At 44.2% G+C, this 12,139-nt stretch overlaps 1 protein-coding gene across 1 annotated transcript in view; it reads right to left on the bottom strand.

Moving 5' to 3' along the window:
* NSMAF (neutral sphingomyelinase activation associated factor) overlaps window positions 1-11,650 on the bottom strand; it is a 40,709-nt gene extending 29,059 nt beyond the window's left edge. The window contains exons 1-3 of the mRNA XM_074146895.1: window positions 11,361-11,650; window positions 1,034-1,123; window positions 859-937 (exon numbers count right to left, since the gene is read on the bottom strand). Coding sequence (XP_074002996.1) covers window positions 859-937; window positions 1,034-1,123; window positions 11,361-11,413 — 222 coding nt within the window. The 5' untranslated portion in view covers window positions 11,414-11,650. The remainder of the gene's footprint in view (window positions 1-858; window positions 938-1,033; window positions 1,124-11,360) is intronic.
* Window positions 11,651-12,139: the final 489 nt, after the last annotated feature.

Here is a 12,139-nt window from a genome sequence, read left to right as displayed (position 1 = left end):
TCAGTAAAGAAATATTTCCTAATATCTAACCTGAACTTCCCCTGGCGCAACTTGAGGCCATTGCCTCTTGTCCTATCATCTGTAACTTGGGAGAAGAGACCGACCCCCGCCTCTCTACAGCCTCCTTTCAGGTACTTGTAGAGAGCAATAAGGTCTCCCCTCAGTCTCCTCTTCCCCAGACTGAACAACCCCAGCTCCCTCAGCCTCTCTTCGTAAGACTTGTGCTCCAGACCCCTCACCAGCTTCGTTGCCCTTCTCTGGACCTGCTCCAGCACCTCAATGTCTTTCCTGTGGTAGGGGGCCCAAAGCTGGACGCAGTACTCGAGGTGGGGTCTCACCAGTGCCGAGTACAGGGGGACGATCACCTCTCGGGTCCTACTCACTACACTGTTCTTGATACAGGCCAGGATGCTGTTGGCCTTTTTGGCCACCTGGGCACACTGCTGGCTCATGTTCAGCCTGCTGTCGACCAACACCCCCAGGTCCTTTTCTGCCAGGCAGCTCTCCAGCCATTCTTCCCCAAGCCTGTAGCGCTGCCTGGGGTTGCTGTGACCCAAGTGCAGGACCCGGCACTTGGCCTTATTGAACCTCATCCCGTTGGTCTCAGCCCATCGATCCAGCCTGTCTAGATCCCTCTGCAAAGCCTCTCTACCCTCCAGCAGATCAACACTGCCACCCAGCTTGGTGTCGTCTGCAAATTTGCTGAGGGTGCTTTCGATCCCCTCGTCCAGATCATTGATAAAGATGTTGAAGAGAACCGGCCCCAGTACCGAGCCCTGTGGGACACCATACTCCTGCTTAAAAGCTCTTTGAAGAGAATCTGAAGCTGCCAGGAAAATGTATGGTTGCATTGCTTACCTTAATAATGGGTTGGATATTGTCATCAGGTTCAAAAATAATTGACTTTGAACAGATTTTTAGAGAGCCTCTGAATTTTCTAAAAGGAACAACAAAAAAAGTAGTTGTGTATGCGTTAAGAGATATATGAGATTAGAACTACTCCAGTAAATGGATGTATGTAAAAGTTTTGTACCTTTCATCTCTGCAACCTTTATTTATAATATGATTAGCTGTGTGCTGTTCAAAGTAATATTCTTCCAGGTTAAGAAGAAGCAGCGAAAACCTACAAATAAATAAAAATTATTTATTAAAAAAAACCCAACAACATAAAAGTTAGCATTCTTAATAAAATATATCAAAGGTTTGGGAAGTCTTCACTGATTTCTGTGCCATGCCCCAGGCTCAAAGAATGAATTAATTTAAATTATAAAGAACAAAACCATATGGAAAGTTTGTGCACACAAACTCAATTTTGTGAGAAGATCAATTGATGCTCTTCCAACAGATATAAGATTAGATGTTTGATCCTATTCATCTGTCTCAGCTGGGAACTATCCTAATACAGCCAGGCTTTCCCCCCCGGTAAAAATTAGGTAAACCCTGATCAGTGTATGCCAGTCAAAATATGCAATGACACAAAAGGAGAGGCAGGAACTAACTGCTTGGAACGGAGGAGATCAGATCTTTCTGAAGCAAAGCCAAATTACATTGGTCTGAAGTGTTAAGTGAAAACATGGCTAGGGTTTTTACAACACAGCTGAGTTACTCAATGGGTACCCTCTGAGGAAGCATGACCCTCCTCTCCAACCACATTTCTGCACTTCCTCTGTACCAGCGACTGTTCAACATCACAGGAAGCCTGTTTATGGACTAATCCAATAGACAACAAACCTCAACAACAAATAAATACATAAATTATAACAAAATTGAAGCTTTCTAAAGTATTTAATTGCAGAGTCATAGTAATGCCAGCATTCTTACGAGGTAAATGCAAATAGGCTAGATTAGATATAACATGAAACTGTTCTCTAATGACTTAACTTAAAAAACTGCTGTAAGTGATTAAACCTCACCAACTTTACGAGCAGGGTGAACGCACAGTCACCTACTTTTTTCAGCTGTGGGGAACAACAGTGAGTACTGGCATAGCAGGAGAAGCAGAAACATTTTATATCACTTCAGTGGGAAGTACAACAGCTTGTTTGCGTGCAGCGCTGGCCTGATCTGCAGAAGTACTTAGGATGTATTCACATCCACGCTTTGAGCTTTCTCTACCACGTTGGTGATGCGCTTCACGAGAAATGCCCATGACAATGCTAATAAACGCCAAGCGTCCCCAGAGCAGTATTCAAATAGCGTAAACATGTCAAGAGTTCACCAAATGAACTGAATGGACTGAATAGCCTACTCATTAAGAAAGCGTATTTCACAATAGAAAAAACAGCTTTATTGGAAAATACATCCTGTTCTCCTAAGATTTGTGTTGTGTCTGTTTAACGTAACAGAACATAGCAATAAAGGTTTACCGTAACTACAAGTAACAGTGGGTCCATATCCTCAAAACTGCTTGTGTGTCCAAGACACTTGTCCTAATGCTCTACTGCTTTTCCAAAACGGCACTATCTTTACCTCTTCTCTCTTGAAAACAGATATTTTATGATGCCATTAAGAAACAACTGATGTTAAAAGGTTAGAAAATACTGTTTTAACTCAGATGTAAGCCATACAAAACTCCTTAAGAAAATTAAACACAAATCTCAAAAACCCTCTTCAGCCTCTACCCCAGTTGTAGTTACTGTATAGTTCTTGAATATCCCCGATTTCTAAAGGGGCTTAGGGGCTTTGCCTTCATATATCCTTTCTCAGCAAACATAGCTTCAGTTGCTTTCTGTTTCTTAAAGAAGTCTGCTCTTCAAACTTACTGCCACCTATGAAAACACGTCCTATCAACAGGTATAAACTGAATTTCCAAGTTTCCATGGCCTTGGTGCCTTTAAAGGAGCCAAATCATTCTTTTCATATTTATTTTGATCACTCACCATCAGGTAGCTAGAATAGAAGGTCTAGCTCTGTATTTTGAGGAAGAAAGCTTCAGAAGAAACAATCCACAAGGGGAAGAGGAGTATGAAACCATAGCAGCTTCTAGACAGTTACCATTAAATCCCATTTTTCAACACACCATCCAGTTGAAATTATCTGGGACAAACTTAAAATTTCTGGGATTTTTCAAACTCAGATCTAGCAAGTCCTATCACATTTCAACTGAAAGCTTTTCGATAAAGTTACATTAGTCTATAAAGAGCAATTCACCATCAGAAATGTTTTTCTTTCTAGTATATGTAAGCATACACATCGAGCTTATTATCCACAAGCCAAAATATTTAAATAATGTAAGAATAAAGGTAATATCCATATTTGTTTGAAAAACAAAATCTTCTTCTACTCTATGTAGTCCTATGACAGGAATTTGTATGCACACTTAGTATAGATCTAAAATAGTAATTTAATTCTTCTGTGCATGACAGGAAGAAAAAAAAGACACAACCAAAAAACCATCAAATAACAGTAGGAAGAGAATGCATGATGGCCTGTATAAGAAACTGATTAAATCCATAATAGTCGAGAACCGTATTTTGGTCTTCAGCCACCGCGCAGTTGTGCTGTTCCCTGTGCTGAATAATTAACAAAGCACACGCTGTAAACCCATGACTTAACACGCTGCCCTAGAGGAACAGCCTGGCTCACAAAGCCAATGTCAAGTCAAGTAAGACTAAGCAAGTTTGTTTTCCCAGCCTACCCTTCCTTGCCTTCAAGTCTGAATCCAAGACATAAAAAAAAACCCCTCAACCTCAGCAATTAGTCAGATCTTCCAGTGAGACAGACTGGACAACTTCAATAGTGCAATTGGCTCCCTCGCCAAAAAATAAAGAAACCTATCCAAAAAAATATCATTTTTGTCCCCCAAAAAAGCAAACTACAAGTATTAACTAGGAAATCGCATCCTGGGCTGCATCAAGAGATGTGTTGCCAGCAGATCCAGAGAGGTGATTCTGCCACTTTACACTGCTCTGGTGAGACCTCACCTGGAGTACTGTGTGCAGGTCTGGAGCCCTCAATATAAGAAGGACATGGACCTGATAGAGAGGGTCTAGAGGAGGGCCACCAAAATGATCAGGGGGTTGGAGCACCTCTGCTACGAGGACAGGCTGAGGGAGCTGGGGTTGTTCAGCCTGGAGGAGGCTCCGGGGAGACCTAATAGCGGCCTTCCAGTACCTGAGGGGGGCCTACAGGAAGGCTGGGGAGAATCTGTTTACAAAGGCCTGCAGTGACAGGACGAGGGGCAATGGCTTTAAACTGGAAAAAAACAGATTTAGATTAGACATCAGCAATAAGTTCTTTACCATGAGGGTGGTGGAACACTGGAATAGGTTGCCAAGGGAGGTTGTTGAGGCCCCTTCCCTGGAGACATTCAAGGGAAGGCTCAAAGAGGCCCTGGGCAACCTGGTCTAGTTGGGGGTGTCCCCCCTGACTTGGGGGGGGGAGGGGAGTCGGACTAGATGACCTTTGGAGGTCCCTTCCGGCCCAGATGATTCTATGATTCTATCAAATGTAAGAAAATACTATCATATCAAAAATGAAAAAGATTTTTTTTTTTGTTCTTTTAAATTATCAGCAAGAACCTAGTTGTAAAAAAATCTAAAAAAATAGTTCTGGCTCCAATACAAACAGTTGTGTTTTTTAATAAAAAAGCAAAAGATCTTAGAGAGAGATATATCTATCTTATATATATGCCTGCTGCTCTCAAACTCCGTACTCCTATAATACAGTAATAATAAAGTATCAGAAACTATTCTGTTTCAGGCAAACAGCAAAGGATCAAGTTTAAGATATTTTTCTTAGCATCAGCAAGTGGTTCATTTTAATCCATTTTCAAAATGTTTAACCTAGTTGTTACTTGAAATTTCCCAAGTATAAATGATTTAACCAGCATTTATTAAAAATCTACTTAGAGAAGGATAATGCTACATCTTCTCTTGGAAAGCAACTCAAACACGTTGATGCAAAATCCTTTGAAATGAAGCAATAAAACTCACACCTTAAAGTGTATTACAGGCTATTTTTATGCTGGCTTCCTAATAAAGACACATTTCACAGGTTTATATTTACAAATTTTATGGTCACCAGGCTCTTTAATAGCTTGCAAAAGACTGATGGTGTTAGTAAGTCACAGTCATGTCTTCAGGGATCATTTACCATTTTCTCTTGTATATTGAAGCTGACATACTGAACTACTTAAAAAAAAACCAAAACAATAACCAATATATTATTTTGAAAATTACAAAGAAAGACAAATTAGTCAAGATTTTCAAAGAAAGCTCAAACCCCATGAAAGCTCCTGTAAGGGGTGAAAGTTCGAAAGATGTATAGCTTCTTAACAGCCTGGTCTTTATCCTCAAAGTCTCACCAATAGCAAAGAAGCTTTCAGAGAACTTCTGAGAAGATGGTATTTTCTTAATACATGTGATCATTTGAAAGTTGGAACTTAAGGAAAAAAAAAAAAGCTTCAGTAGCTTCACTGATCCAACCAAGCCTACCAACTTGTCATGCATCAAAAACTACTTAGAGTTGTGAAGACAATCCACATCCGACTGAAGAAGCCATCACATTAGCAGACAGATCAGACCACCAGCTTCTGTTCAGAGCTGTGGAGTTTCCCCAGGATGGGTTCAGTGACCTGAATCAGTCCATGGAAGGCAATGTGAAGGACCAGAGATGGTACAATGTGAAGGGACTGGGGTCAAGAACGAGGTGACCAAGGAGGAGACCTCACCCCTTGGAGGGCCACAGGCCAGCGCAGCAGCTCTGCTCTCAGAGAGGCTGAACAAGACGCAGTTTCACTTTCCAGGATGAAATGAACCAGTAGCACCATCGCCACCACTGCAAAGCCTTGAGTTTTAAGGTGAGGGGAAAGACACTTAAGCTGTTACAGCTCAGATTTAATGCAAACTACGTACCTGAAATCAACAGCAGAAGCAGCCTGGAAGGGGGAGGACGGCATGCTAGGTAAGGGAACTCTATTATAATAAACAACTCACATAGCTGGTAGAAAAAAATCAGACAGCTTTAAAGAACACAAGGACTTTCCCAGGTCTGAAAGGGAAGGAAGATTCTTCAGCCACAGTCGTGTTGTCTGAATGGGGGTGGATGTTGGGGTGCAGAGGGGAGACTGTGGATAATCAGTATAATGTAGTCACACCACCACCCTCCGATAAATTTAATGAAGGGCCTAAGAGCTGCTTCTGTTGCAACATCTTCAATTCCCACACAGTGTTAGACATACAGAACCTGGTAGAGTAAAAAGTTAATCTTTTAATAGTGTATGACAGAGCTGTTTGAGCTTAAAAGATAAGCATCTACACTTAAGGGGAGAGGTAAATTAAACCATGCTAATATAATTTTGCTTGAAGACTTACTTAAAATTCTTGTCTTCGCATTGTATTGAGCCATAAATATATAATGCAATTTTAATAAAATTATGTCAAGAAAATCTGAAAAAATTCCTGTGGAAGGTTGTTTTCTTGTGAAGGAAACTACTGTTGGTTTGAGAAGCAGCTTCAGGAAAAAAAAAAAGAAAAAAAGAAAAAACACCCTACCCCCCCCCCAAAAAAAAACACCAAAAAAACCACACAACAACAAAAAAACCACCAAATCCAGGCACCATGCCAGGAAAAAGAGAACTTAATGTACAGCAGCAAAAAGACATGGTTAGCACAGGTAAGGCTGGTAACGGAATGAAGCAGTGAAGAACTCTGGTTGCTCTTTTCTAAATACAAAGTTGAAGGCGTTTTGTTTATTTCTGCCTTTTTCAAAAAGCTGTCATTTAATTGCCACCCAGAAAAGGGCTGAGGAATATGAGTCAAGAACACACCTAAGACGCACAAGGAAAGCTAGGCACGACGCTAAGTAGCAGAAAAACACTTGCAAAACTTCACCTCGTGATGTCATTCCCCATACGCAAGGTTTGGGAACCCAAATGGCACCCAAACATTCCCAGCATCGTTCAGAGTATGCAACAAATCACACTTCACAAACTACAGCCTGGGGTTTAGAAGTCCTGCCAAGGTGCTATAAAATCTCCTCCAAATAAAGACTGTGTTTTATCAGGTTTAGTCTATTTGAGAATTTTACTGTTTCTTTGCTTGATGTGCATGTCCCTCTATATTTCAGTCTGAAGAGATCTGAGATCAAACAACACAGGGGGAAAAAAACCCAAACCAAAACAAAAACCCAACAAAACCACAGTTTATTTTATATACCAATGTCCCCTACCAACTGATGTACTGGACTTCTTCAAATCAGACACGAGTGAATGTGCAGGGACCAGCATCTTGGTAAGATCCCACTTATACCATCCAGAGGAGAAGGTACCCCATTGATCCAGCTTTAAATTCTTAAATCTGTGATTGAATTTTTTACTATTTCCATTGCTTCATCAGAAAAATACACCCTGGAATTCTTCTGGGACACAAGGGTTTGGTGGATGAAAAGGACAAGAGCCAGCAATGTGTGCTCACAGCCCAGAAGGCCAACCGTACCCTGGGCTGCATCAAAAGAAGCGTGGCCAGCAGGTCAAGGGAGGTGATTCTGCCCCTCTACTCTGCTCTGGTGAGACCCCAGCTGGAGTACTGCATCCAGCTCTGGAGTCCTCAGCACAATAAGAACATGGACCTGTTGGAGCAGCTCCAGAGGAAGGCCACAAAAATGATCTGAGGGCTGGAGCACCTCTCCTATGAGGACAGGCTGAGAGACTTGGGGTTGTTCAGCCTGGAGAAGAGAAGGCTCCGGAAGACCTTACTGCAGCCTTTTAGTACTTGAAGGGGAGCTCATAAAACAGATGGGGACAGACTTTTCAGCAGGCACCACTGTGATAGGACAAGGGGTAATGGTTTTAAACTAAAATAGGGTAGATTCAGACTTGATATAAGGAAGAAATTTTTTTACGATGAGGGTGGTGAAACACTGGCCCAGGTTTCCCAGAGACGTGGTAGATGCCCCATCCCTGGAAACATTCAAGGTCAGGCTGGATGGGGCTCTGAGCAACACGACCTAGTTGAAGATGTCCCTTCTCATTGTAGGGGGGGTGGACTAGAAAGACCTTTAAACGTTCCTTCCAACCCAAACTCATCTATGATTCCAAGTGGTTGATCTGACACACCTTGCACAATCACTTGACGCGATACTGAAAGTATAATCCTGATAACAGAAGGACATTGCCAGGGATCAAAAAGCAGGGCAGCCCAAACCAGCAGCAGCCCACAGCTATGTAAAACCAATCCTAAAATTAATCCTCCTCCTAACAAGGGCAAAGTATCTATAAGGCCTGCTATGGGGCTCATTTGCTGATGTCTGAATAAAAGCCTTCATTATGTATATTTTGTCCCAATGGAGTAAGATAAGGCTACAGATTTAAAAATAAATAAGTATCCAAATGCCCAAGGAACTGTCACACAAGAGATCCACCCGCAGGACCTACACGCTGCCAGCAGGTTGCTTCGCCTGAGCGAGGCTCCCAGCAGAAGAGACGAAGCCCTCCAACAGGAAGCCGAGCAGCGTGCGAGACAAACCAGCAGAACTATTTTATAAAGAGCCTCTGTATCAAGTGTTAAGACTCGCTCGCGCTGGGGCACATCGCCAACACAACCGGGAACTCTATTTATAAAGACAGCAACAACCTGAGCCAAACACAACAGCATTTAATTTGAAGTTTTGCAACTGAAATTGTTTGTAAAAAACAAATGATTCCTATTCATGAATGCTGAATATTTTAGGGATTAAATAAATTGGGTAAGCACGCACACAACACTAATTAAAAAGGGACATAAAATCTTAGCTTTCTTTAATCAGCACCCACGCAAAATAAAAACTGACATGAACACAGATAAAAATAGAGATACAATACAGATGAATTTGAAGGAAAAATTCCTGCCATCATGCATCCTGCTCAGGAGGGATCTGGATTTGTTTAATCAAATGTAAAGTAAAACCCACTCCTTGTTCTCAGGATGCACACCCACAACATTTCAGTATTTTCTTGTTTCCTTCTAGAAAACTGCATACAGTCAGACAAAGTAGGTTTATATAACCAGATATTAAAGCAGCTCAACTAATTGATTTAGAGGAAATATTTTTTTTCAGATCACTTAAAACTAATCTGATCTTCCTTCCCCTCAAAGCAGCTGCGTAAGAAGATTAACTTTTTACCTATTAAGTTCCCAGTACTCTTAACTTACTTTTATAGCTTGCATTTTTGTAGAAAGCAATATACAAATAACAACAACAACCCCAAACAAACAAAAAACCAAACCACACATGAAATGTAGTTGCCACAAAGTTTCAAAAAGTCCTGGTCATCTCACTAGGAAATATCTACACCAAGATTAGGTAAATTAAGAGAAGCCCTGATGCAGGAGTAGGTCTTTCTGTAACAATTACCCAGCAAGAAGGCAAAAAGAAAAGCTCTCAAAGGCTATCCCTTCAATTAAGTGATAAAGAGCTGGGATTTTTGCTGCTGTTTTAAAGGCAGGACTATAAGGAAAACAGGATACAAAATGTGATGTTTCTCATTTGATACTTTAGAGCCCAAAATCTTTTAAATCAATGTTTTTAAGATCTCCTAATCCGGAAGAAAGAAAGAGGGAAAGACCTGATATGTATATTTTGTACCCTATAAATTTACTTTTATTTTATGAATTGTCAGGCAAGGGGAAGAAACTGAGAAATGAGTTTGTGCTTATTTAGATGGGAAAAGCTACCAGTGCAAATGAGAACGACTCGTCTTTCATGAAGTGCTTGAATTACAAACTCAAATAAGATCCTAAAATGCTTCCAAAAATGAGCAAAGAAAAATATTTCCCATTAGAAACTTTCAATAACTGCAGATCAGTAATGCTGACAGACATATGTTTGGTTTGTTTGTGGGGCTTTTTAGAAGAGACTTAGATCCCACTTGGGCTCTTTGGGAAAAAGTCTGATGAGTTTTGGCTTTTTTTTGAGAAGCTGAGAAAAAGAGGGCGGCTATTTACATTAAATCCTAAACAGAACTAATATAATCATTCTTCTAGATTTTCCTATACTTAAGATATTTTACTTCACAATTAAAAATCCTCCTCTTTTCCCTCTGCACAGGAAGTTTGTCCATTCTCCCTGCCGCCCCTCATACACAACTGAAACCACAGCAGCCCCCAAAAGCAACAAGGAGAAGGTATACAAGACGACAAAAAGTCATCCAGAACACGTCTGTACTTTGAAAACACTTCAAAAAGCTGCAGTAGTTTTCCAGGCCGAGTAGCTTATGAATCAGAATTTACATGGGCAAAATGAGCCCAGCTCTTCGTCATGTGGTTTTCTCACCAATAAACACTGCTGCGTAACCGGCAGCATGAGGCGCATCAGGAATTCCTCCAGGGCTCGCACGGGACCAGCCTGCTGTCCGGCCTCTGCTCCTGCTGGTTCCCCAGTTCCTGCAGCAGGAGGCAAACGGGGAGCCCTGCTCCCCCCCCCAGAGAGGGCACCCGTGTCCCTCTGTCCCACCCAACCATGACCCACGCTGACCTAATGCTCTCACCTTATAGAGATAACCTACGTGGGGGAGAGCATCTGTCCTTCCTTTCAGTGGCCAGTCTGGCCCAAACCACCACACAGTATTAAGATTGCAAATGGTTTTGAAACACTTGTGACAAGCCAGATGCAGGTAAGCCACATAAAAGCAGGACACCAGCTAAAAATAGAGTAAATTCAGCATATACTCAAGCACGTGTGACAGGCCTTTCTGGTATGTTCAGTGAGCCCCAGGAACACAAAACAGAGATCACAGTCAGAAGGTAGGCACGGGGATATTGAATTTAACACTTTAAAGAGCCGTCACAGAGTCTGTAATTTAAGGGCTGACAATACACCGATTATAGCGCTCAGGAAAAAAAATAAATAAATTATAAGCTCCATCTATAGCAAAGCAAAGCAAAGCTGTAACACCATGCCACTAACACAACTGAAGACAAGCGAATAAATAAAGATCAACAGGCGCTATTTTCATGCACTTCACGCTAGGTGGGCGGCATTCATATCCTCCCAGGTGTGTCCTAAAGCCTTTTCAGCCTGAACTCTCGGGAACCATCAGCCACCCGATTAAAATAGTAACAACAACGATGGCGAAGCCCAGCACCGCCGCTCAGCCCGGCGCTGCGCCGGGGCCGGCTGCCTCCCAGGAAGCGACCCCGTCGCCCGCGGCCCTCCGCCTCCCCGCCCCGGGGAAGCCCCGCCGCCCCCGCCCCGGCGGAGGGGGGCAGACCGGGGAAGAGGGAGGGAAGGAGGGGGAGTGGAGGCCGGGGCACCGCCACACCGGGCCCTTCTCGCCGGCGAGGGAGCGGGCGAGGCCGGATCAGCCCCACGGGAGGCGCCCCCCACCCACCGGCCGCTGCCGCGGAGGCCGAGCCGGAGGTGGCCGGGGCCGGCCCGCTCACCTCTCCTTGGAGTACAGCTCCCGCTCCAGCCGCCGCTTGCGGATGAAAGCCATGGAGCCGCCCGGCCTAGGCGCCGGCGTCACCGCCGCCACAGCAGGCCCAGGCCGCGCCGCGCCTCAGGGAGGCGGGGAGAGCGGGCCAGCCTGCGGCCGCAGGCAGGCAGCCGGTCTGGCGGGCCCGGTCGGGGGCGCCCGCCCCGTTTATACCGCCGGAGAGGCGGGGGGAAGGTGGCACAAGCAGCCGGGGAAGGGAGGGAGCCTGTCGGCACCTAGGGCTCTGCGCCCTCGCCCGGGCTGCGGCGTCTCTGCGGCCCTTCAGGGCCTGCGGGGCCCGGGCTGGGCAGGGGCCGCCGGGCTGCCTCAGGGACGTCCCGGGGGACACACACACAGCCGCCCACTCACATCCCTCCCTCCTTCCCTTTCCTTAAAGCTTCTGCCGCAGTATTTTTATTGTTGCTGGCAGGGAGGTGCCAACCGTGTCCCTGGCTCACGGCAGCGGGGTCTGGGTGTGGAAACGCGGCCCCTGGGGGCCCGGGGCGACGGGGGCCCGTCTATGGCCGAAAATCTTCGTTTGTGTGCACAGGGAGGGAAGCGCAGGCCGTATTACATAGCAAAAGAGTCTAATTTCTTGCAGTCACATAAAAATTGTAACTATAATGCCATTGCAGTGACATTCCTTCTGCCGGTAATGCTTGTGGCAGATGCTGCCCGGGCAGGAGGTGAAGTTCTGCCAGGTGTTCAAAACCTAAAAGAACCTCTGTGGGAGGGGGAGGTAAATGA

This window comes from Numenius arquata, chromosome 4 (assembly GCF_964106895.1).
Source record: "Numenius arquata chromosome 4, bNumArq3.hap1.1, whole genome shotgun sequence".
Classification (NCBI taxonomy): Eukaryota; Metazoa; Chordata; class Aves; order Charadriiformes; family Scolopacidae; genus Numenius; species Numenius arquata.
The sequence above is the reverse complement of the archived record's forward strand: the minus strand, read 5'-3'. Positions and strand labels throughout refer to the sequence as shown.